The 24,737-nt window shown below is 45.8% G+C and overlaps 1 protein-coding gene across 1 annotated transcript in view; it reads right to left on the bottom strand.

Moving 5' to 3' along the window:
* Positions 1-608: 608 nt before the first annotated feature.
* Positions 609-24,737, bottom strand: part of LOC141059516 (hepatic lectin-like) — a 149,973-nt gene continuing 125,844 nt past the window's right edge. Inside the window, exon 7 of the mRNA XM_073555685.1 lies at positions 609-2,318. Coding sequence (XP_073411786.1) covers positions 2,192-2,318 — 127 coding nt within the window. The 3' untranslated portion in view covers positions 609-2,191. The remainder of the gene's footprint in view (positions 2,319-24,737) is intronic.

Here is a 24,737-nt window from a genome sequence, read left to right as displayed (position 1 = left end):
TGCAATTGTATATCAGAAGGCAGAATGAATGGGTGTGTACATAGTGACATAGTTATGGGTGTACATAGTGACATTTCTATATACCCCCCATCCTAGATGTCTTGTTGCCTATATCTGAAATTCACAGGACTATGATTTTTATTGATCTAGCATATATGTCCATCTGCTATTATATGTTCTATATTATCTAGCATAGGGGTCACTACAATTTTTCAGCCACTGCCAACGTTGAGCTGGAACACCATGCCGACTGTTTATGGTGCCCACCTCCGCAGTCAGGTTGGCTAACAGTTTTATAAGGCCTAATAGGGTCTGTTAACCTTAAGGTTTTGTTTCTCCTGATTTAAAAATCTGGTAAATTTCCAATATACATGAATATAATTTTAAGTGATTGTCATTAAAAGTTATTTTTAAGGTAATGACTCCATATAATATGAGTTTCACTTTTTGTATTTAAGAACTGAAATAAATTAACTTTTTGATGATATTCTAATTATGTGAGAAGCACTTGTAAGAGTTCTTATATTCAGACAAAAGAAAAAACTGGTTTGGTACCTTGTTAGCCAGTTGAAAGAAAGATTGCTCTCAATGGGAAAAACAAAATAATCTTGTAGTTATGATACCTTTTAATGGCTAACAAAAAATTAAATGATGTTACAAAGCAAGCTTTCAAGACGTGGTTTCTTCATCAGGCATGGTACAACAAAGTATCTAAAGAAACACAAATATATACACAAAAAGAGCAGATATTTGTCATCATAAATGGATATTCAAATAAACAAACTGAGCTGAGAGAATTAATCCTTAATTGGACTAGATTAGTGGTGTGAAAGTTTTATAGTTCCAATATCGTTGTAAGATCAGAGGCCTGATGCCCTCACTGTCGTAAGTCGTAAATCCTTGTGACAGATTTAGTCCTGTGCGGAGGGAATCAAAGACTCGAATAATAAGTTTGTATTCCCAGACCCTTTAGTGTTTTGTGATTTGAAGTTGCCTTTTAATATGATGACTTCCATATTGTTTATGTTGTTTCCGGGATCACAGAAATGTTTGGCCACCTGTACGGTAAATGTTTTGCTTTTTCTGTAATTGTGTGGTGATGAAACCTCATCCTTGCTCTCTTTTTCTGTCCTGTTTCTCCCAACATAGAGACCCCCAATAGGATATATAGTGCATAGAATTAAGTGCAATACATTGGAAGAGGAACATGTGAATGTCCTGGGAATATTATAGTCCTGATGTGTGTTGGGGATCTGTATCCTGTCTTTGGTCTTTACATGAATACATGGTAGGATGCTTAGTAATCACTTATTTATATGCACTATTGCTTTTCCTTATTAAGTTAATTTTTGTCTTGGGTTCTGTCTGTTTAATAGCCAATGTGAACATGCTCCTATTTTGCATGCATAACAACTTGTACTCCAGTTCATGTTTGTCAATTAAATTTCAGGTTTCTGCACTTAGTGCAGGTAAGGGTGTGACGGCACTTTCTTTGAGCTGAACATAACATTTATATAGCTTACCACTTGCTGGATATCCATTTGGCACCGGGTCCTGCTCGGCCCTAATTCACATTGATGTCATTTTGGCACATGGTAAAGTTTTAATATTAAAGGTTAGGACCATTCAGATTGTGGTACACCTTGACGCTGGTGGGATGGTTTTTATGCTTTTTAATCACAATATATTTACTAAGTACCCTATGTTACTTATACGCAGTATTGCTTTTACTTACTTACAGCAAGGTATATGTACATTTTGTTTCTGTCTTGGGCTTTGTCTCTTGAGCAAATATCGTAAAAGAAACTTACAACGTTGTCATTCTACCAATTCAATTTAGATTGTACCCTTAATCTTATCTTTATATATAAGGGTTTTTAATTTGTTTTGATTACTTGAGTTATTTGTTTCTTACTTGTAGCATCTGTCAACAAGTTGGTGTATTTGCGTTTTTTTCATAGCCTACCAATTGCATGTTATTCCATTTAAAGACTGACAGAATAGCATATTTGTTGGTAACACTGGTTATGTGGGATTAAAAACTCTCAAATGTTCATGCAAGAGCACTTTTTTCAAACATTTCCCAACACTAATGTAAAATATAAATCATGCACAGATAAATGATACAGGAAGCTTCATTTTTTTCAGTCATATAGTGAGCCCTATCAGGTTCTAGATTTGCAATTTGAAGTCAGAGCTTCTTCTCACAAATGCCATAAGCCTCATAATCACAGGGAACATCATTCCACTCTCCAAAGGTCCACAAGTGGGCACAATCTTCGTCATCGTGATCATTTGGCTCCCCTTTTTTCCAATACCTGAAAAGAAAGTAAGCAATATTAAAGGTGATATCAATATCGTTAGTCTAGACAATCGCATCTTAACCAGTTACAAGAAGGCTGCTGCTGTCACAGCAACATTAAAAATACACTGTTTAATATTGAAATTGCAACATCAAGAAGGAAAAGTAGTAGAAGGATGGCGTTGATAAACTTATTCAGTATATGCAAATGATGGAAAAAAAAGGTAAACAACATTTTTAACATATTGATTTTTGAATATTGAGTATGATCGTCAAGTACAGAAATTCCCGCACATAGCCTTGCCTGCAATCATTGAAGTTATTAATGGTTGCCTGAGGAATGTTCTGCCACAATGAATGCACTTTGGCAAATCATCAAGATCCACTTCTGTCAGCTCCTGGGCACTTGACGACCAATGATGTCGAAGAATTGCTCGATGGGAGACAAGTCAGAAGATGCTGCAGCAGGCATCGTGAATATGATTGTGACCTAAACATTAGCATGTTTAGGCCACGCAGGCTGCTCATAGTAGCACCAGCAAAATGCAGCTTGGCGCTGTCATGTTGAAAAACTGCTCCTGGTATACTTTAGAAAAATGACTTCACCACTGCTGCCATAACCAATATAATGTAACATCGAGCTGTTATTAAGACTATAGGCGCCTGGTGGCCAAGTGGTTAGGAATCCGTGCTCTTACTTGAAATATGTTTCTTTTGAGGGAACATCATTAAGGGTTTTTGCTTAGCTGGCTTCACTCTCCTGCTTCACAATGCCCACAGATCCTGATCCTCTTTGTGAGTGTATGATTATTTAATTACAGTTTCGTAGAATGCTATCTGCACTGTTGAAGGCATTGCCACTATTTTACATTATGTTTCTTGTAGATCCCATCTTGGATTAATTACTTTGTATGAGCAGTTTTTTGGTGTCCATCAGCTATGTTTTGGGAGCTTGTTTATGTGTATTGTGTTGTGTGTGTGAGGGAGTTAATCTAAACTGAGCTCTTGATATATGTGACTATTTAGCCCCTTCCCGACATTGGAGTTACTGGTACTGGGCTCCCTCTCTCATCCCATTGGCACCTCTGCGACGTGATAGTGAAGAAGCAATGGTAGTCATTGTAGCCAGAGGTCAAATAATGACCTTCGGGTCTGCCAGCTGCCATGGCGTGTTAGACCCAGCCAGAAGCACGGTCTAAAGCCCCTTTCACACATCCATATAAAACACGTACGTGAAAAACGGTACCAGTGTCATCAGTGTTTTCCATCAGTGTGTCAGTTTTTACCATCAGTGCTTTTTCAGTATGGTTAAACAAAAAATTAAATTACAAAGCTTCTCCTATACTTTGCAGTGTTAAACATGGACAGCACACTGATGGCACACAGATGCCATCCATGTGCTGTTCGTGTTTTTCATGGACCCATAGACTTCTATTGTCCCTTGTCATCTGTGCTGCCTGGAAAAAATGGACATATCTCTGTGTGTTTTGTACTGACAAATGATCCATGTAAAACACAGACATGTGCATAGCAGCATAGGTTATAATGAGTACATGTAGCATCTGTGAAAAAAATGGTTGCCACGCAGATATGTGAATGGGACGTAACTGGCATTCTGCCTGTGTAATCTGATAGGTCTAATATATTGGAATGCATTAGACCAAAGATCAGATATCACATAAATAAAAGTTAAAGTCCTGTAAAAGAGCTATGTAAAAAAGTTAAAAATAAAAATAATATATACTGTATGTATATATATACAGTATATGTATATACTACTACGAGGCTACTATATTTGACTATGAGAACAACATATATGTGAATGAGGTCTAAGGCCTAAAAATTTGTGAAAATCGGTCCGAGCATGGACTGCAGTGGACGGACTGGTCACGGCTCTTCCGATCCGAGCGTCATAGCCTCATAGACAAATAAGAAACTGTGATGTGATTGGGTCAGGAGTAGAGTTGAGCGAAACAGGTTGGTCAGATTCAAAAATCACCGACTTTCGCCAAAGTCGGGTTTCGCCGAGCGAAACCCGACCATAGCATGAAGTCGGCCATGCGGTCGTCGACCCGAACGCCAAAGTCAGGTTTCTCATAATGCTTGCAGGCGCCTTTTCTTAGCCAATGAGCAAGGATGCACACTGTGGGCAAAGAGATGACATGGGCACCCGCCACCACCATCTTAGAGAAGGGCATTGCAGTGATTGGCTTGCTTTGTGTGGCATCACAGTGGCTATAAAAGCACTGACCGCCGACCGCCATTTTACTTCTGCCGATCGTAGCATAGGGAGAGGTTGCTGCTGCTGTTTCTCAGTAGGGAGAGAGTTAGGCAGGAAAGAAAAAGATAGGCAGGAAAGAAAAGTGATTCTGTGCTAGTGCTGATAGCAATTGTGCTGTACAGTTAGTGTGCGGTGACAGGGGAGGATTTTCTTGTGTGCAGCAGCGCTGGTTATTAGGCTGCCTGATAGCTGCATTGCTGTGTGTACGCTGCTGTGCAGACTGCTTTTTACACAGCACTAATACTTTTAGTCTTTTTTTCTGCACAGTTACCGACCGTTCATTTTTCCCACACCAAATAGAGCTGTATGCTCCTCACATACTACTGTGTACTGGCTGGTATCACGGACAAATACATGCTGACTATCTGTGTATGACTCCGAAAATAAATACGGAGATTTAAATTTTCCCCTACACATATACAGCTGTATGCTTCTGATACAGTACCATATATCTGCTGTTTGTATTATGGTGAAATCCATATTGGGAGAGCGTCTGTGTGTGACTCCAGAAATAAATACGGAGATTTAAATTGTCCCCTACACCGTATACAGCTTTACGTTTCTGATACAGTACCGTATATCTGCTGTTTGTATTATGGTCAAATCCATACTGGGAGGGCATCTGTGTGTGACTCCGGAAATAAATACGGAGATTTAAATTTTTCCCTACAACGTATACAGCTGTATGCTTCTGATACAGTATATCTGCTGTTTGTATCACGGTCAAATCCATCTTGAGACCGGCGCGGGACACCTCCGTGGGCTCTGGAGGTAAACTCTCTGGCTCGGGTGGTCCTAGAGGTTCAAAGAGGTTGGGAGCCAAGCTAACCTTCTGTCTGGATTGAGCACGCTCCAGCCCGCGCTCTGAAAAACGGAGATTGATGCGGGTGGAAATGGCAATCAGCGCTTCCAGACTTACGGAAACCTCTCTGGTAGATAGAGCATCCTTAACATGCTCTGCCAAACCTCTCCAGAACACAGGGATGAGGGTTTTATCAGACCATTCCAGCTCAGAAGCCAGTGTCCAGAAACGGACGGCGTACTGGCTGACCGAGAGGGATCCCTGAGTTAACGCTAGTAGCTGGAGAGAGGTGTCGTGGGTGACCCGTGGCCCCAAGAAGACCTGCTTTAGGGATGTTAAGAACTGAGAAGCGGTCCGAACCTCTGGGTCACCACGCTCCCACAGTGGCGTGGCCCACTCCAACGCCCTGCCCGACAGAAGGGAAACGATAAACCCCACCTTAGCCCATTCAATAGGGAATTGCGCGGCCAGTAACTCAAGATGGATTGAGCACTGGCTCACAAAACCCCTGCAGGAGGCGCTGTCGCCAGAAAATTTATCGGGTAATGGGAGGCAGGAAACTGTACGCTTCTGATACAGTACCGTATATCTGCTGTTTGTATTGCGGTCAAATCCATACTGAGAGAGCATCTGTGTGTGACTCTGGAAATAAATACGGAGATTTAAATTTTCCCCTACACCGTATACAGCTGTACGCTTCTTATACGGTACCGTATATCTGCTGTTTGCATTACGGTCAAATCCATACTGAGAGAGCGTCTGTGTGTGACTCCGGAAATAAATACGGAGATTTAAATTTTCCCCTACACCGTATACAGCTGTACACTTCTGATACAGTACCGTATATTTGCCGTTTGTATTATGGTCAAATCCATACTGGGAGAGCGTCTGTGTGTAACTCTGGAAATAAATACAGAGATTTAAATTTTTCCCTACACCGTATACAGCTGTACACTTCTGATACAGTACCGTATATTTGCTGTTTGTATTACGGTCAAATCCATACTGGGAGACCATCTGTGTGTGACTCCGGAAATAAATACGGAGATTTAAATTTTTCCCTGCACCATATACAGCTGTACGCTTCTGATACAGTACCCTTTATCTGCTGTTTGTATTATGGTCAAATCCATACTGGGAGAGCGTCTGTGTGTAACTCCGGAAATAAATACGGAGATTTAAATTTTCCCCTACACCGTATACAGATGTACGCTTCTGATACAGTACCGTGTATCTGCTGTTTGTATTACGGTCAAATCCATACTGGGAGAGCGTCTGTGTTTGACTCCGGAAATAAATACGGAGATTTAAATTTTCCCCTATACCGTATACAGATGTATGCTTCTGATACAGTACCGTATATCTGCTGTTTGTATTATGGTCAAATCCATACTAGGAGAGCGTCTGTGTGTAACTCCGGAAATAAATACGGAGATTTAAATTTTCCCCTACACCGTATACAGATGTACGCTTCTGATACAGTACCGTGTATCTGCTGTTTGTATTACAGTCAAATCCATACTGGGAGAGCGTCTGTGTTTGACTGCGGAAATAAATACAGAGATTTAAATTTTCCCCTACACCGTATACAGATGTATGCTTCTGATACAGTACCGTATATCTGCTGTTTGTATGATGGTCAAATCCATACTGGGAGAACGTCTGTGTTTGACTAAGGAAATATATACAGAGATTTAAATTTTTCCCTACACCGTATACAGCTGTGCGGTCATCATACAGTACCATATATCTGCTGGCATTTTTGGTACATTTTCCCAAACATGAGGAAGTATGGTGGAAGAGGCCGCGAATGTGGGCAGGGGGCAGCTGGTACTGATGGTCGTGGTGCATCTGCTGGTTATGCCAAAAGCACAACATCACCTAAGGCAGGAGGTGTTGAGCCTGCATCATCGTCTGGCTCAAGAAGGCCTGGAAGGTTCCCTTTTCTGGGAGTAGGTAAACCACTTTTACAGCCGGAGCATCAGGAACAGGTTTTGGCTTACATTGCCGAAACAGCCTCCAGCTCTATCGCCTCCTCTTCTGAAGTTTCAAAAACTGCAAGCACTCAGTCGTCAATGCAGGCTCCTGGTCAGGAACAACAACTTTCCTTGTGTCCTTCACCCCACCAAAAGTGAAGGATGCGGCAGGCCACACTTCAGATTACTCCATGGAGCTCTTTTCACATACCATGTCTGAGTTATCAAGTGAAATCCTGAATTCCCCAGTCCAAAATGAATATGACATGGAGTGCACTGATGCACAGCCACTGCTAGATGATTCTGCTGGTACATTCACCCAGAGCACTGCATTGCCCTCGAAGTCTACTGAGCCCGATTATGACCCTGATGAAACTCAGGTGCCCCTTCCCGCATACTATACCACCTTACATGGTGAAAAAGAGGAAGGTGCAGATGAAATTGGAGAGGAGGTTATGGATGACCCAGCTGTTGACCCAGATTGGCATCCCTTGGGGGAAGAGGGTGCCGCTGGCAATATCTCAGAAGAGGAAGAGGATCCTCAGCAGGCATCGACATCACAGCTGCGGTTATCTGGCAAGCCTGTAGCAGACCAAAAACGTGTTAAAAAAACAACAAGAGTTGCAGGACAGCTTTGCCAGATGGTCAAATTAGCACAGTGTGCAAGGCCTGAAAATTTTTCCCATAGCAGGAAGAGTGCAGAGTGGCACTTTTTGGACCAAAATCCTATTGATGAGGCAAAGGTTATCTGTAAGAAGTGCGGAAGGACCTTTAGCCGAGGGCAAAATCTCCGAAATTTGAATACCAGTTGCATGCTTAGACATGTAAACACCATGCACTTGCAAGCGTGGACGGACTACAAAACCTCAGGTAGCACACGTGCACCTGCTCCGACTGAATGTAGCTAGCAATGCTCCATCGCTTCCCCCACTGTAAGCCCACTGGTAAGCTCACCACCAGCAAGAAATGTTGAGGTGTCGTCGCAAGGCCAAAGCAGTCGGAATCACAATGTTTTTCCAATGAAAGACTGAATCTAGGCCATCACCACCATCACCAACCCCCTCTCAGTCCATCATGTCCACCTCTAGTTCCCCCATATGCAACTCTCAAGTCCAGCTCACCCTAGCAGACACTCTGAGTAGGACAAGAAAGTTCTCATCTTTTCACCCGCGTACACTGGCTTTGAACTCCTACATTGCCAAAATGATCTCATTAGAGATGATGCCCTACCGTTTTGTTGAAAGCGAAGCATTCCGAGAGCTCATGGCCTACGCTGTCCCACGCTATGACCTACCCAGTCGGCACTAGAGTTGAGCGACTTTTGGTTTTTTAGGGTCGCGTTTCGTTTCGTGAAACCCGACTTTTCCAAAAGTCGGGTCGAGCAAGATTGTCCGATTATAGGGAAAAGTCGGGGTCGTCCCGAAACACGAAATCCAATGTAAGTCAATGGGGAATAAAAGACGGCAGTGAGAGGAGGACAGGTAAGACACCTACAGTGCCCATTTGAATGCGAAAAGCATCAATTCTTCATACTTAAGCTTGTCAACCTTAATTAACTTCATAATACAAGTTACGCACTGAAAAATGGGGGTTATTTGGCTACAGTTGTGGGGGGGAGGGCTGGCTCCAGGTTTTCATGTGCCCTGGGTGAAAGAGCGCCCCTTTAACACATATCACAACTCATCATGCTCCGATACGGCAGAGAAATAGCGGTATAGTACAATGAAAAATACTTCACTTTTTACATCTCATGACGAGGCCCATCTATTTCTCCATACAGAATCATTGGTCCCATATAATGTTTGAAACAGTATATGATGAGCTCCACATAATGCTACAGTATATGTTGGTCCCCATGGATGAAGCTCCACTGTCTTATGGGCCCAAATAATGCTCCAAACATAATGGGCCCCATTTCTAATGCTCTAGTGTATAATGGGCCCTGTAAATGCTGCTCCAGTGTCTGATTTCCACCTTTGGAATGTTCCAGTGTATGGTGGGCCCCATCTATCATTCTCCAGAGTATAGTGCTCCCCAAAAATTGCTGTCCCAACATTGAAAACAATCAAATAAGTCTCCTCGCTAGGGAATCCCTGTACTTGTCTGGACTCCTCGTCGTCCCCATCTTCCATCTCACTGCACAGTATTTCAACTTTGCAAGTGCTGTGATCCTGAGCAAGCAGGGGGGGGCCCACTCGTTGGCGACGGCACTGGCACAGGGCCCCTGATATTACGGTGGTGTGTCTGATGGCGGGTGGGCCGAACCTGCACTTTCATCTGCAGCTTCCTATTTGTCACCAAGTAAGATGGAACTGTATATGGGAAGGGTAACCTGAGTTTCATCAGGGTCAGATTCAGGCCGTGTAGCGTGCGAGGGGAATGTAGTGGTCTGGGTCAATGTACCAGCAGATTCATCGAGCAGTGGCTGGGCATCAGTGCACTTGTGTCGCCCCCAGGAGTACGGTCGCCACAGTGGCATTACTTTCCTCCTAGGGAGTGTGATGTCATGCTTGGGAGCAACGAACGATCTCTATAGCAGGTTATCTGATTGGGCGGCGTTATTCCCACGAGTCATGACCCTCCAAACAGCGTTCATGAAGGCAAAGTGTTTGTTTTACGTGGGGAGTATGGTTGCAAAGCTGAACCTTAAAGGAATGTCCAGAAGGGCACCACCAGGAGTGGAGCCTACGGTTAAATTCGACTCCACCTGGGAAACCTCAAACATGCCAGCTACAGAACAGATGCACACATTGCAAGCTTAATTCCGTTAACGAACGAGACTCCGTCATGCCCCGCGGTCCGAGTCCGGCTTACTAGAGGGACACGTGAGGCTCTGGCACATGAGATTGGCCAATAACTGGTGTGTCATGCCCTTACATGTCCGTGGCTGCATGTGCGCTACACTGAAAAGGCCAGCGTTTGTCGCTTACAGGTGCAGATAACCCGCTGAACAACGTTAGTGATGGGGATCACTGATTACAATTATTACCCGCGAACAATGATTTCCCAATAAGTGCAGGTCAACCGCAGTTCCGGAATTAGGCCTAACCGTCATTCCTGAAAAAATGAAAAACTTACGTGTGCAAACCACAGGTGCTGTAGCTTGCTTAACAGCTCGCCAGCCGTTTTCACGCCCAGTATGGATTACACGTGATTGCACAAAGGTGAGAAAGGGTACCGTATCCCAAGATAACATGTATGGATAGCGTACACATTCAAAATATATGTCTATACATCAGGAGGCAGGCTCAAACGGTGTCAGGCCCAGTATGGATTGCACGTGATTGCACAAAGGTTAGAAAGGGTACCGTATCCCCGGATAACATGTATGGATAGCGTACACATTCAAAATATATGTCTATACATCAGGAGGCAGGCTCAGACGGTGTTAGGCCCAGTATGGATTGCGCGTGATTGCACAAAGGTTAGAAAGGGTACCGTATCCCCGGATAACATGTATGGATAGCGTACACATTCAAAATATATGTCTATACATCAGGAGGCAGGCTCAGATGGTGTTAGGCCCAGTATGGATTGCACGTGATTGCACAAAGGTTAGAAAGGGTACCGTATCCCCGGATAACATGTATGGATAGCGTACACATTCAAAATATATGTCTATACATCAGGAGGCAGGCTCAGACGGTGTTAGGCCCAGTATGGATTACACGTGATTGCACAAAGGTTAGAAAGGGTACCGTATCCCCGGATAACATGTATGGATAGCGTACACATTCAAAATATATGTCTATACATCAGGAGGCAGGCTCAGATGGTGTTAGGCCCAGTATGGATTGCACGTGATTGCACAAAGGTTAGAAAGGGTACCGTATCCCCGGATAACATGTATGGATAGCGTACACATTCAAAATATATGTCTATACATCAGGAGGCAGGCTCAGACGGTGTTAGGCCCAGTATGGATTACACGTGATTGCACAAAGGTTAGAAAGGGTACCGTATCCCCGGATAACATGTATGGATAGCGTACACATTCAAAATATATGTCTATACATCAGGAGGCAGGCTCAGACGGTGTTAGGCCTAGTATGGATTGCACATGATTGCACAAAGGTTAGAAAGGGTACCGTATCCCCAGATAACATGTATGGATAGCGTACACATTCAAAATATATGTCTATACATCAGGAGGCAGGCTCAGACGGTGTTAGACCCAGTATGGATTGCACGTGATTGCACAAAGGTTAGAAAGGGTACCGTATCCCCGAATAACATGTATGGATAGCATAGTGTACACATTCAAAATATATGTCTATACATCAGGAGGCAGGCTCAGACGGTGTTAGGCCCAGTATGGATTGCACGTGATTGCACAAAGGTTAGAAAGGGTACCGTATCCCCAGATAACATGTATGGATAGCGTACACATTCAAAATATATGTCTATACATCAGGAGGCAGGCTCAAGCGGTGTCAGGCACAGTATGGTTTTAACGGCCCAGACTACACAGCGGAGGAGCAGGGAGAGGTAAAGATTGTAAATGCTGGGGCCCTGCCCAAGCAAGGGGGGCCCACTCGTGGGTGTCGGTACTGGCACTGGGCCCCTCATAGTACGGCGGTGTGTCTGACGGCGGGTGTGCACCACCACCGTCAGAGACACTTGATTTCACTATGAGGGACCCTGTGCCAGTGCCCGCGCCCGAGTCGGCCTACCCACCTGTCCAGGGCAACGGCACTCGCACGGTGTCGTGCGCTAGGTGGTGACCCCGGCCATGGGGGGGAGGCAGCACAGTTAGGGAGTTTTAGAAAGTGGCATATGTTGATGTTGGACATTCAGCTGATGCAAAAGGTGAAATAGGTCAAGTCCCAGGAAGAGGTGGACCAAAGCAAGCCATTTTTCTGTCACCCTATGTGTCATCAGGGGAAGGTGGTACAAAATCCTTGGAAACCCATGCGTGGTTCATTTTAATGAAGGTTAGATCATCCACATTTTGGGTTGACAGACGGGTCCTTTTTTCTGTCAGGATTGATCCAGCTGCACTGAAGACTCTTTCCGATAGCACACTTGCAGCTGGGCAAGCGAGCTCCTGTAAGGCATATTGTGCCAATTCAGGCCAGGTGTCCAGTTTAGCGGCCCAATAGTCAAAGGGGAATGACCTGTGTGGGAGAACATCGATATGGGAGGAAAAGTAGTTTGTAACCATAGTTGACAACTGCTGTCTCCTGTCACTTTCCATCGATGCAGTATTATCAGTTGTGTGAGCGGAACTTGAAAAATCAGTCCACAACATTGTCATGAAACCCCTGTCTCCAACGCCACTTCTGCTGTGTGCACCATGAACACCTCTGGCAAGCTGCCCCAGGCCCGTACGGCTCGTGTGAGAACCATCACCGCTGCTGTGTGCTGGGAATGCCTCAAGCAACCGATTTACCAGAGTTGCTTGTTTATTAGCCAATATTAGGTCAAGGTTCTCCTGTGGCATGATGTTTTGTAATTTGCCTTTATAGCGTGGATCCAGGATGCTGGCCAACCAGTAGTCGTCATCGTTCATCATTTTGGCAATGCGGGGGTCCCTTTTTAGGATCAGCAAGGCATAATCTGACATGTGGGCCAATGTTCCCGGTGTCAATGATGCACTGCGAGTGCTGGTTGGAGGAACACTTTCTGGCAAATTCACATCCCTCCAGTCACGCACAAACCCTGTACCAGACCTTGCCACGCCAACATTTTCACTTGCCCCACGAGATGCATCCTCCTCCCCTAAGTAATCATCCCCATCATCCTCCTCCTCCTGCTCCTCTTCTTCCTCCACCTCGTCCAGGAGAGGTCCCTGAGCAGACAATGGCTGAATGTCATCAAGGATTCCCTCCTCCTCTTCCTCCTCATCAACATTGACTGCAGAAGCCTGCTCCTTAAGGTGCGTCAAAGTTTGCATGAGCAGACGCATAAGTGGGATGCTCATGCTTAGGATGGCATCGTCTGCGCTTACCAGCCGTGTGCATTCCTCAAAACACTGAAGGACTTTACAGAGGTCTTTCAGCTTCGACCACTGCACACCTGTCAACTCCATGTCTGCTCTCAAAGTGCCTGGCCGTGTATCCTCCCACAAATGCATTATGGCCTGCCTCTGCTCGCACAGCCGCTCCACCATGTGCAGGGTGGAGTTCCACCTTGTTGCAATGTCGATAATGAGGCGGTGGTTGGGAAGGTGGAGCAATTGCTGCAGCTTCTGCATACGAACGGAGTGTACAGGCGACCGGCGGATGTGCGCGCACAGTCTTCGCACCTTCTGGAGCAGGGCTGTTAACTCCGGATAATTTTTGATGAAGCACTGCACCACCAGGTTCAAGGTGTGAGCCAAGCAAGGTATGTGGCTGAGTTTTGAAAGGGCTATGGCTGCCACAAAATTATGGCCGTTATCACTAACTACCTTGCCTGCCTCAAGATGTACACTGCCCAGCCATGACTCAGTTTGTCGCTTCAAGTACTCGGCCAGCACCTCGGCGGTGTGTCTGTCGCCCAAACACATCATCTGCAACACAGCCTGCTGACGCTTTCCACTAGCTGCTCGATAGGGGGACACCTCGTGTGCAACAGTGGCAGCTGCAGATGGAGTGCTCGTACGACTGCGCTCTGTGGACGAGCTTTCGCTTCTGGAGGAGGAGGAGGAGGGTCGAACGCCTACAGCCAACTGTTTCCTATACCGTGGGCTAGGCAGCACTGTCCCACCACCGCTGTCCCCTGTGGACCCTGCATCCACCACATTAACCCAGTGCGCAGTGATGGACACGTAACGGCCCTGGCCATGCCGACTGGACCATGCATCAGTTGTGAGGTGCACCTTTACGCTCACTGACTGCTTGAGTGCATGGACAATGCGGTCTTTCACATGATGGTGGAGGGCTGGGATGGCTTTGTGAGAGAAGAAGTGGCGACTGGGTAGGTCATAGCGTGGTACTGCATAGGCCATGAGTTCGCGGAAAGCTGCGCTTTCCACCAACCGAAAGGGCATCATCTCAAACGAGATTAGTTTGGCAATGTGGGCGTTCAAACCCAGTGTACGCAGATGAGAGACTGAGTACTTTCTTGACCTACTCATAGTGTCTGGGAGGGTGAGCTGGACTTGAGAGCTGCATATGGTGGAAGTAGCGGTGGACAGGGCGGACTGAGAGAGGGTTGATGATGGTGATGGAGTTGGTGTTCTTTCTGATGGCCTAGAATCAGTCTTTCGTTGATATAACAGTGGGATTCCCTGACTGCTGTGGCCTTGCAACGACACCTCAACATTTGCTGCTGTGCTAACCGGTGGGCTTACAGTGGGGGAAACAATGTAGCGTTGCTGACTACCTTCGTTGTGATCAGTTGCACATGTGGCACTTGAGGTTTGGTGTTGTGTCCACGCTTGCAAGTGCATGGTGTTTAAATGTCTAAGCATGCAACTGGTATTCAAATTTTTCAGATTTTTCCATCGGCTAAAGGTCTTTGCGCACTTCTTACAGATAACCTTGGCCTGATCATGAGGATTTTGTTCAAAAAAGTGCCACAATGCACTCTTCCTACTTTGGCAGACATTTTGCGGCCTAGCACGCTGTGATGTTTTGACCCTCTGGACAAGCTGTCCAGCAACTCTTTTGATTTTTGGAACCTGTCTTTGGAGTGCTCCGGGCCTGCCAGATAACAGCTGTTGCGATGTCGATGTCTGCTGTGGATGCTCCTCATCTGAGCTATTGTAAGCAGCACCCTCTTCCCCCAATGGATGCCAATCTGGGTCAACAACTGGGTCATCCATCACCTCCTCTTCAATGTCATGTGCACCTTCCTCTGTGTCACCGTGTATGGTGGTATAGTGTGCGGGAAGGGGCACCTGAGTCTCATCAGGGTCAGAATCTGGCTCTGTACACTGCGAGGACAATGTAGTGCTCTGAGTGAATGTACCAGCAGAATCATCCATCAGCGGCTGTGCATCAGTGCACTCCATGTCAGATTCATCTTGGCCTGGGTAATTCACCATTTGACTTGATAATCCAGGCATGGTATGTGAAAACAGCTCCATGGAGTAATCAGTAGTATGGCCTGCGTCATCCTTCAATCTTGGTTGGGGTGAAGGACACAAGGAAAGGTGTGGTTCATGAACATGAGCCTCCAATGACGACTCAGTGCTTTTACTTTTTACAACTGAAGAAGAGGAGGCGATAGAGCTGGAGGCTCAGTCAGCAATGTAAGAGAAAACTTTTTCCTGATGCTCTGGCTTTAAAAGCAGTTTGCCAACTCCTAGAAAACTAAGCCTTCGAAGCCTTATGGAGCCAGACGATGATGCAGGCTCAACACCTCCTGCATTCGGTCCTATTTTGCTCTTGCCACTACCATCAGATCCACCACCAACACCATCATTACCAGCTGCCAACCTCCGCCCAATTCCACGGCCTCTTCCACCAGCCTTCCTCATTTTTGGTAGAAATGTAGATAAAATCCAACAAACTATATAGTAATGTAAAACAAGGTACAAGGTGTCTATAGGACAGGGGAGATTTTGAATTTCTGCTCACACTAGTGGACACTGGACTCTTTTGGATTGTGTGAGGCCCACTGAATATCTGAGCGCTATGTCACAGGCTCGATGGCACAGCTGTGACCAAAGTGACTAGAGGATAAGGGAGATTTTGAATTTCTGCAGACACTGGACACTTTTGGATTGTGTGAGGCCCACTGAATATCTGAGCGCTATGTCACAGGCTCGATGGCACAGCTGTGACCAAAGTGACTAGAGGATAAGTGAGATTTTGAATTTCTGCAGACACTGGACACTTTTGGATTGTGTGAGGCCCACTGAATATCTGAGCGCTATGTCACAGGCTCGATGGCACAGCTGTGACAAAAGTGACTAGAGGATAAGTGAGATTTTGAATTTCTGCAGACACTGGACACTTTTGGATTGTGTGAGGCCCACTGAATATCTGAGCGCTATGTCACAGGCTCGATGGCACAGCTGTGAACAAAGTGACTAGAGGATAAGGGAGATTTTGAATTTCTGCAGATACTGGACACTTTTGGATTGTGTGAGGCCCACTGAATATCTGAGCGCTATGTCACAGGCTCGATGGCACAGCTGTGACCAAAGTGACTAGAGGATAAGGGAGATTTTGAATTTCTGCAGACACTGGACACTTTTGGATTGTGTGAGGCCCACTGAATATCTGAGCGCTATGTCACAGGCTCGATGGCACAGCTGTGACCTAAGTGACTAGAGGATAAGTGAGATTTTGAATTTCTGCAGACACTGGACACTTTTGGATTGTGTGAGGCCCACTGAATATCTGAGCGCTATGTCACAGGCTCGATGGCACAGCTGTGACCAAAGTGACTAGAGGATAAGGGAGATTTTGAATTTGTGCAGACACTGGACACTTTTGGATTGTGTGAGGCCCACTGAATATCTGAGCGCTATGTCACAGGCTCGATGGCACAGCTGTGACCAAAGTGACTAGAGGATAAGTGAGATTTTGAATTTCTGCAGACACTGGACACTTTTGGATTGTGTGAGGCCCACTGAATATCTGAGCGCTATGTCACAGGCTCGATGGCACAGCTGTGACAAAATTGACTAGAGGATAAGTGAGATTTTGAATTTCTGCAGACACTGGACACTTTTGGATTGTGTGAGGCCCACTGAATATCTGAGCGTTATGTCACAGGCTAGATGGCACAGCTGTGACCAAAGTGACTAGAGGATAAGTGAGATTTTGAATTTCTGCAGACACTGGACACTTTTGGATTGTGTGAGGCCCACTGAATATCTGAGCGCTATGTCACAGGCTCGATGGCACAGCTGTGACCTAAGTGACTAGAGGATAAGTGAGATTTTGAATTTCTGCAGACACTGGACACTTTTGGATTGTGTGAGGCCCACTGAATGTCTGAGCGCTATGTCACAGGCTCGATGGCACAGCTGTGACCAAAGTGACTAGAGGATAAGTGAGATTTTGAATTTCTGCAGACACTGGACAGTTTTGGATTATGTGAGGCCCACTGAATATCTGAGCGCTATGTCACAGGCTCGATGGCACAGCTGTGACCAAAGTGACTAGAGGATAAGGATAATGGAGATTTTGAATTTCTGCAGACACTGGACACTTTTGGATTGTGCGAGGCCCACTGAATATCTGAGCGCTATGTCACAGGCTCGATGGCACAGCTGTGACCTAAGTGACTAGAGGATAAGTGAGATTTTGAATTTCTGCAGACACTGGACACTTTTGGATTGTGTGAGGCCCACTGAATGTCTGAGCGCTATGTCACAGGCTCGATGGCACAGCTGTGACCTAAGTGACTAGAGGATAAGTGAGATTTTGAATTTCTGCAGACACTGGACAGTTTTGGATTATGTGAGGCCCACTGAATATCTGAGCGCTATGTCACAGGCTCGATGGCACAGCTGTGACCCAAGTGACTAGAGGATAAGGATAATGGAGATTTTGAATTTCTGCAGACACTGGACACTTTTGGATTGTGCGAGGCCCACTGAATATCTGAGCGCTATGTCACAGGCTCGATGGCACAGCTGTGACAAAAGTGACTAGAGGATAAGTGAGATTTTGAATTTCTGCAGACACTGGACACTTTTGGATTGTGTGAGGCCCACTGAATATCTGAGCGCTATGTCACAGGCTCGATGGCACAGCTGTGACCAAAGTGACTAGAGGATAAGTGAGATTTTGAATTTCTGCAGACACTGGACACTTTTGGATTGTATGAGGCCCACTGAGTATCTGAGCGCTATGTCACAGGCTCGATGGCACAGCTGTGACCAAAGTGACTAGAGGATAAGTGAGATTTTGAATTTCTGCAGACACTGGACACTTTTGGATTGTGTGAGGCCCACTGAATATCTGAGCGCTATGTCACAGGCTCGATGGCACAGCTGTGACCAAAGTGACTAGAGGATAAGGGAGATTTTGAATTTCTGCAGACACTGGACACTTTTGGATTGTGTGAGGCCAACTGAATATCTGAGCGCTATGTCACAGGCTCGATGGCACAGCTGTGACCAAAGTGACTAGAGGATAAGGGAGATTTTGAATTTCTGCAGACACTGGACACTTTTGGATTGTGTGAGACCCACTGAATATCTGAGCGCTATGTCACAGGCTCGATGGCACAGCTGTGACCAAAGTGACTAGAGAATAAGGGAGATTTTGAATTTCTGCAGACACTTGTGGACACTGGACACTTTTGGATTGTGTGAGGCCCACTAAAATATCTGAGCGCTATGTCACAGGCTCGATGGCACAGCTGTGACCAAAGTGACTAGAGGATAAGTGAGATTTTGAATTTCTGCAGACACTGGACACTTTTGGATTGTGTGAGGCCCAATGAATATCTGAGCGATATGTCACAGGCTCGATGGCACAGCTGTGACCAAAGTGACTAGAGGATAAGGGAGATTTTGAATTTCTGCAGACACTGGACACTTTTGGATTGTGTGAGGCCCACTGAATATCTGAGCGCTATGTCACAGGCTCGATGGCACAGCTGTGACCTAAGTGACTAGAGGATAAGTGAGATTTTGAATTTCTGCAGACACTGGACAGTTTTGGATTATGTGAGGCCCACTGAATATCTGAGCGCTATGTCACAGGCTCGATGGCACAGCTGTGACCAAAGTGACTAGAGGATAAGGATAATGGAGATTTTGAATTTCTGCAGACACTGGACACTTTTGGATTGTGCGAGGCCCACTGAATATCTGAGCGCTATGTCACAGGCTCGATGGCACAGCTGTGACAAAAGTGACTAGAGGATAAGTGAGATTTTGAATTTCTGCAGACACTGGACACTTTTGGATTGTGTGAGGCCCACTGAATATCTGAGCGCTATGTCACAGGCTCGATGGCACAGCTGTGACCAAAGTGACTAGAGGATAAGTGAGATTTTGAATTTCTGCAGACACTGGACACTTTTGGATTGTATGAGGCCCACTGAGTATCTGAGCGCTATGTCACAGGCTCGATGGCACAGCTGTGACCAAAGTGACTAGAGGATAAGTGAGATTTTGAATTTCTGCAGACACTGGACACTTTTGGATTGTGTGAGGCCCACTGAATATCTGAGCGCTATGTCACAGGCTCGATGGCACAGCTGTGACCAAAGTGACTAGAGGATAAGGGAGATTTTGAATTTCTGCAGACACTGGACACTTTTGGATTGTGTGAGGCCAACTGAATATCTGAGCGCTATGTCACAGGCTCGATGGCACAGCTGTGACCAAAGTGACTAGAGGATAAGGGAGATTTTGAATTTCTGCAGACACTGGACACTTTTGGATTGTGTGAGGCCCACTGAATATCTGAGCGCTATGTCACAGGCTCGATGGCACAGCTGTGACCAAAGTGACTAGAGGATAAGGGAGATTTTGAATTTCTGCAGACACTGGACACTTTTGGATTGTGTGAGACCCACTGAATATCTGAGCGCTATGTCACAGGCTCGATGGCACAGCTGTGACCAAAGTGACTAGAGAATAAGGGAGATTTTGAATTTCTGCAGACACTTGTGGACACTGGACACTTTTGGATTGTGTGAGGCCCACTAAAATATCTGAGCGCTATGTCACAGGCTCGATGGCACAGCTGTGACCAAAGTGACTAGAGGATAAGTGAGATTTTGAATTTCTGCAGACACTGGACACTTTTGGATTGTGTGAGGCCCAATGAATATCTGAGCGATATGTCACAGGCTCGATGGCACAGCTGTGACCAAAGTGACTAGAGGATAAGGGAGATTTTGAATTTCTGCAGACACTGGACACTTTTGGATTGTGTGAGGCCCACTGAATATCTGAGCGCTATGTCACAGGCTCGATGGCACAGCTGTGACCAAAGTGACTAGAGAATTAGGGAGATTTTGAATTTCTGCAGACACTTGTGGACACTGGACACTTTTGGATTGTGTGAGGCCCACTGCATATCTGAGCGCTATGTCACAGGCTCGATGGCACAGCTATGACCAAAGTGACTAGAGGATAAGTGAGATTTTGAATTTCTCCAGACACTGGACACTTTTGGATTGTGTGAGGCCCAATGAATATCTGAGCGATATGTCACAGGCTCGATGGCACAGCTGTGACCAAAGTGACTAGAGGATAAGGGAGATTTTGAATTTCTGCAGACACTGGACACTTTTGGATTGTGTGAGGCCCACTGAATATCTGAGCGCTATGTCACAGGCTCGATGGCACAGCTGTGACCAAAGTGACTAGAGGATAAGGGAGATTTTGAATTTCTGCAGACACTGGACACTTTTGGATTGTGTGAGGCCCACTGGATATCTGAGCGTTATGTCACAGGCTCGATGGCACAGCTGTGACCAAAGTGACTAGAGGATAAGGGAGATTTTGAATTTCTGCAGACACTGGACACTTTTGGATTGTGTGAGGCCCACTGAATATCTGAGCGCTATGTCACAGGCTCGATGGCACAGCTGTGACCAAAGTGACTAGAGGATAAGTGAGATTTTGAATTTCTGCAGACACTGGACACTTTTGGATTGTGTGAGGCCCACTGATTATCTGAGCGCTATGTCACAGGCTCGATGGCACAGCTGTGACCAAAGTGACTAGAGGATAAGGGAGATTTTGAATTTCTGCAGACACTGGTCACTTTTGGATTGTGTGAGGCCCACTGAATATCTGAGCGCTATGTCACAGGCTCGATGGCACAGCTGTGACCAAAATGACTAGAGGATAAGGGAGATTTTGAATTTCTGCAGACACTTGTGGACACTGGACTCTTTTGGATTGTGTGAGGCCCACTGAATATCTGAGCGCTATGTCACAGGCTCGATGGCACAGCTGTGACCAAAGTGACTAGAGGATAAGTGAGATTTTGAATTTCTGCAGACACTGGACACTTTTGGATTGTGTGAGGCCCACTGAATATCTGAGCGCTATGTCAGGCTCGATGGCACAGCTGTGACCAAAGTGACTAGAGGATAAGGGAGATTTTGAATTTCTGCAGACACTGGACACTTTTGGATTGTGTGAGGCCCACTGAATATCTGAGCGCTATGTCACAGGCTCGATGGCACAGCTGTGACCAAAGTGACTAGAGAATAAGGGAGATTTTGAATTTCTGCAGACACTTGTGGACACTGGACACTTTTGGATTGTGTGAGGCCCACTGCATATCTGAGCGCTATGTCACAGGCTCGATGGCACAGCTATGACCAAAGTGACTAGAGGATAAGTGAGATTTTGAATTTCTCCAGACACTGGACACTTTTGGATTGTGTGAGGCCCAATGAATATCTGAGCGATATGTCACAGGCTCGATGGCACAGCTGTGACCAAAGTGACTAGAGGATAAGGGAGATTTTGAATTTCTGCAGACACTGGACACTTTTGGATTGTGTGAGGCCCACTGAATATCTGAGCGCTATGTCACAGGCTCGATGGCACAGCTGTGACCAAAGTGACTAGAGGATAAGGGAGATTTTGAATTTCTGCAGACACTGGACACTTTTGGATTGTGTGAGGCCCACTGGATATCTGAGCGCTATGTCACAGGCTCGATGGCACAGCTGTGACCAAAGTGACTAGAGGATAAGGGAGATTTTGAATTTCTGCAGACACTGGACACTTTTGGATTGTGTGAGGCCCACTGAATATCTGAGCGCTATGTCACAGGCTCGATGGCACAGCTGTGACCAAAGTGACTAGAGGATAAGTGAGATTTTGAATTTCTGCAGACACTGGACACTTTTGGATTGTGTGAGGCCCACTGAATATCTGAGCGCTATGTCACAGGCTCAATGGCACAGCTGTGACCAAAGTGACTAGAGGATAAGGGAGATTTTGAATTTCTGCAGACACTGGTTACTTTTGGATTGTGTGAGGCCCACTGAATATCTGAGCGCTATGTCACAGGCTCGATGGCACAGCTGTGACCAAAATGACTAGAGGATAAGGGAGATTTTGAATTTCTGCAGACACTTGTGGACACTGGACTCTTTTGGATTGTGTGAGGCCCACTGAATATCTGAGCGCTATGTCACAGGCTCGATGGCACAGCTGTGACCAAAGTGACTAGAGGAAAAGTGAGATTTTGAATTTCTGCAGACACTGGACACTTTTGGATTGTGCGAGGCCCACTGAATATCTGAGCGCTATGTCACAGGCTCGATGGCACAGCTGTGACCAAAGTGACTAGAGGATAAGTGAGATTTTGAATTTCTGCAGACACTGGACACTTTTGGATTGTGTGAGGCCCACTGAATATCTGAGCGCTATGTCACAGGCTCGATGGCACAGCTGTGACCAAAGTGACTAGAGGATAAGGGAGATTTTGAATTTCTGCAGACACTGGACACTTTTGGATTGTGTGAGGCCAACTGAATATCTGAGCGCTATGTCACAGGCTCGATGGCACAGCTGTGACCAAAGTGACTAGAGGATAAGGGAGATTTTGAATTTCTGCAGACACTGGACACTTTTGGATTGTGTGAGACCCACTGAATATCTGAGCGCTATGTCACAGGCTCGATGGCACAGCTGTGACCAAAGTGACTAGAGAATAAGGGAGATTTTGAATTTCTGCAGACACTTGTGGACACTGGACACTTTTGGATTGTGTGAGGCCCACTAAAATATCTGAGCGCTATGTCACAGGCTCGATGGCACAGCTGTGACCAAAGTGACTAGAGGATAAGTGAGATTTTGAATTTCTGCAGACACTGGACACTTTTGGATTGTGTGAGGCCCAATGAATATCTGAGCGATATGTCACAGGCTCGATGGCACAGCTGTGACCAAAGTGACTAGAGGATAAGGGAGATTTTGAATTTCTGCAGACACTGGACACTTTTGGATTGTGTGAGGCCCACTGAATATCTGAGCGCTATGTCACAGGCTCGATGGCACAGCTGTGACCTAAGTGACTAGAGGATAAGTGAGATTTTGAATTTCTGCAGACACTGGACAGTTTTGGATTATGTGAGGCCCACTGAATATCTGAGCGCTATGTCACAGGCTCGATGGCACAGCTGTGACCAAAGTGACTAGAGGATAAGGATAATGGAGATTTTGAATTTCTGCAGACACTGGACACTTTTGGATTGTGCGAGGCCCACTGAATATCTGAGCGCTATGTCACAGGCTCGATGGCACAGCTGTGACAAAAGTGACTAGAGGATAAGTGAGATTTTGAATTTCTGCAGACACTGGACACTTTTGGATTGTGTGAGGCCCACTGAATATCTGAGCGCTATGTCACAGGCTCGATGGCACAGCTGTGACCAAAGTGACTAGAGGATAAGTGAGATTTTGAATTTCTGCAGACACTGGACACTTTTGGATTGTATGAGGCCCACTGAGTATCTGAGCGCTATGTCACAGGCTCGATGGCACAGCTGTGACCAAAGTGACTAGAGGATAAGTGAGATTTTGAATTTCTGCAGACACTGGACACTTTTGGATTGTGTGAGGCCCACTGAATATCTGAGCGCTATGTCACAGGCTCGATGGCACAGCTGTGACCAAAGTGACTAGAGGATAAGGGAGATTTTGAATTTCTGCAGACACTGGACACTTTTGGATTGTGTGAGGCCAACTGAATATCTGAGCGCTATGTCACAGGCTCGATGGCACAGCTGTGACCAAAGTGACTAGAGGATAAGGGAGATTTTGAATTTCTGCAGACACTGGACACTTTTGGATTGTGTGAGACCCACTGAATATCTGAGCGCTATGTCACAGGCTCGATGGCACAGCTGTGACCAAAGTGACTAGAGAATAAGGGAGATTTTGAATTTCTGCAGACACTTGTGGACACTGGACACTTTTGGATTGTGTGAGGCCCACTAAAATATCTGAGCGCTATGTCACAGGCTCGATGGCACAGCTGTGACCAAAGTGACTAGAGGATAAGTGAGATTTTGAATTTCTGCAGACACTGGACACTTTTGGATTGTGTGAGGCCCAATGAATATCTGAGCGATATGTCACAGGCTCGATGGCACAGCTGTGACCAAAGTGACTAGAGGATAAGGGAGATTTTGAATTTCTGCAGACACTGGACACTTTTGGATTGTGTGAGGCCCACTGAATATCTGAGCGCTATGTCACAGGCTCGATGGCACAGCTGTGACCAAAGTGACTAGAGAATTAGGGAGATTTTGAATTTCTGCAGACACTTGTGGACACTGGACACTTTTGGATTGTGTGAGGCCCACTGCATATCTGAGCGCTATGTCACAGGCTCGATGGCACAGCTATGACCAAAGTGACTAGAGGATAAGTGAGATTTTGAATTTCTCCAGACACTGGACACTTTTGGATTGTGTGAGGCCCAATGAATATCTGAGCGATATGTCACAGGCTCGATGGCACAGCTGTGACCAAAGTGACTAGAGGATAAGGGAGAT

Source organism: Dendrobates tinctorius, unplaced genomic scaffold (genome assembly GCF_039654945.1).
Source record: "Dendrobates tinctorius isolate UK_male_01 unplaced genomic scaffold, ASM3965494v1 ptg000228l, whole genome shotgun sequence".
Classification (NCBI taxonomy): Eukaryota; Metazoa; Chordata; class Amphibia; order Anura; family Dendrobatidae; genus Dendrobates; species Dendrobates tinctorius.
The sequence above is the reverse complement of the archived record's forward strand: the minus strand, read 5'-3'. Positions and strand labels throughout refer to the sequence as shown.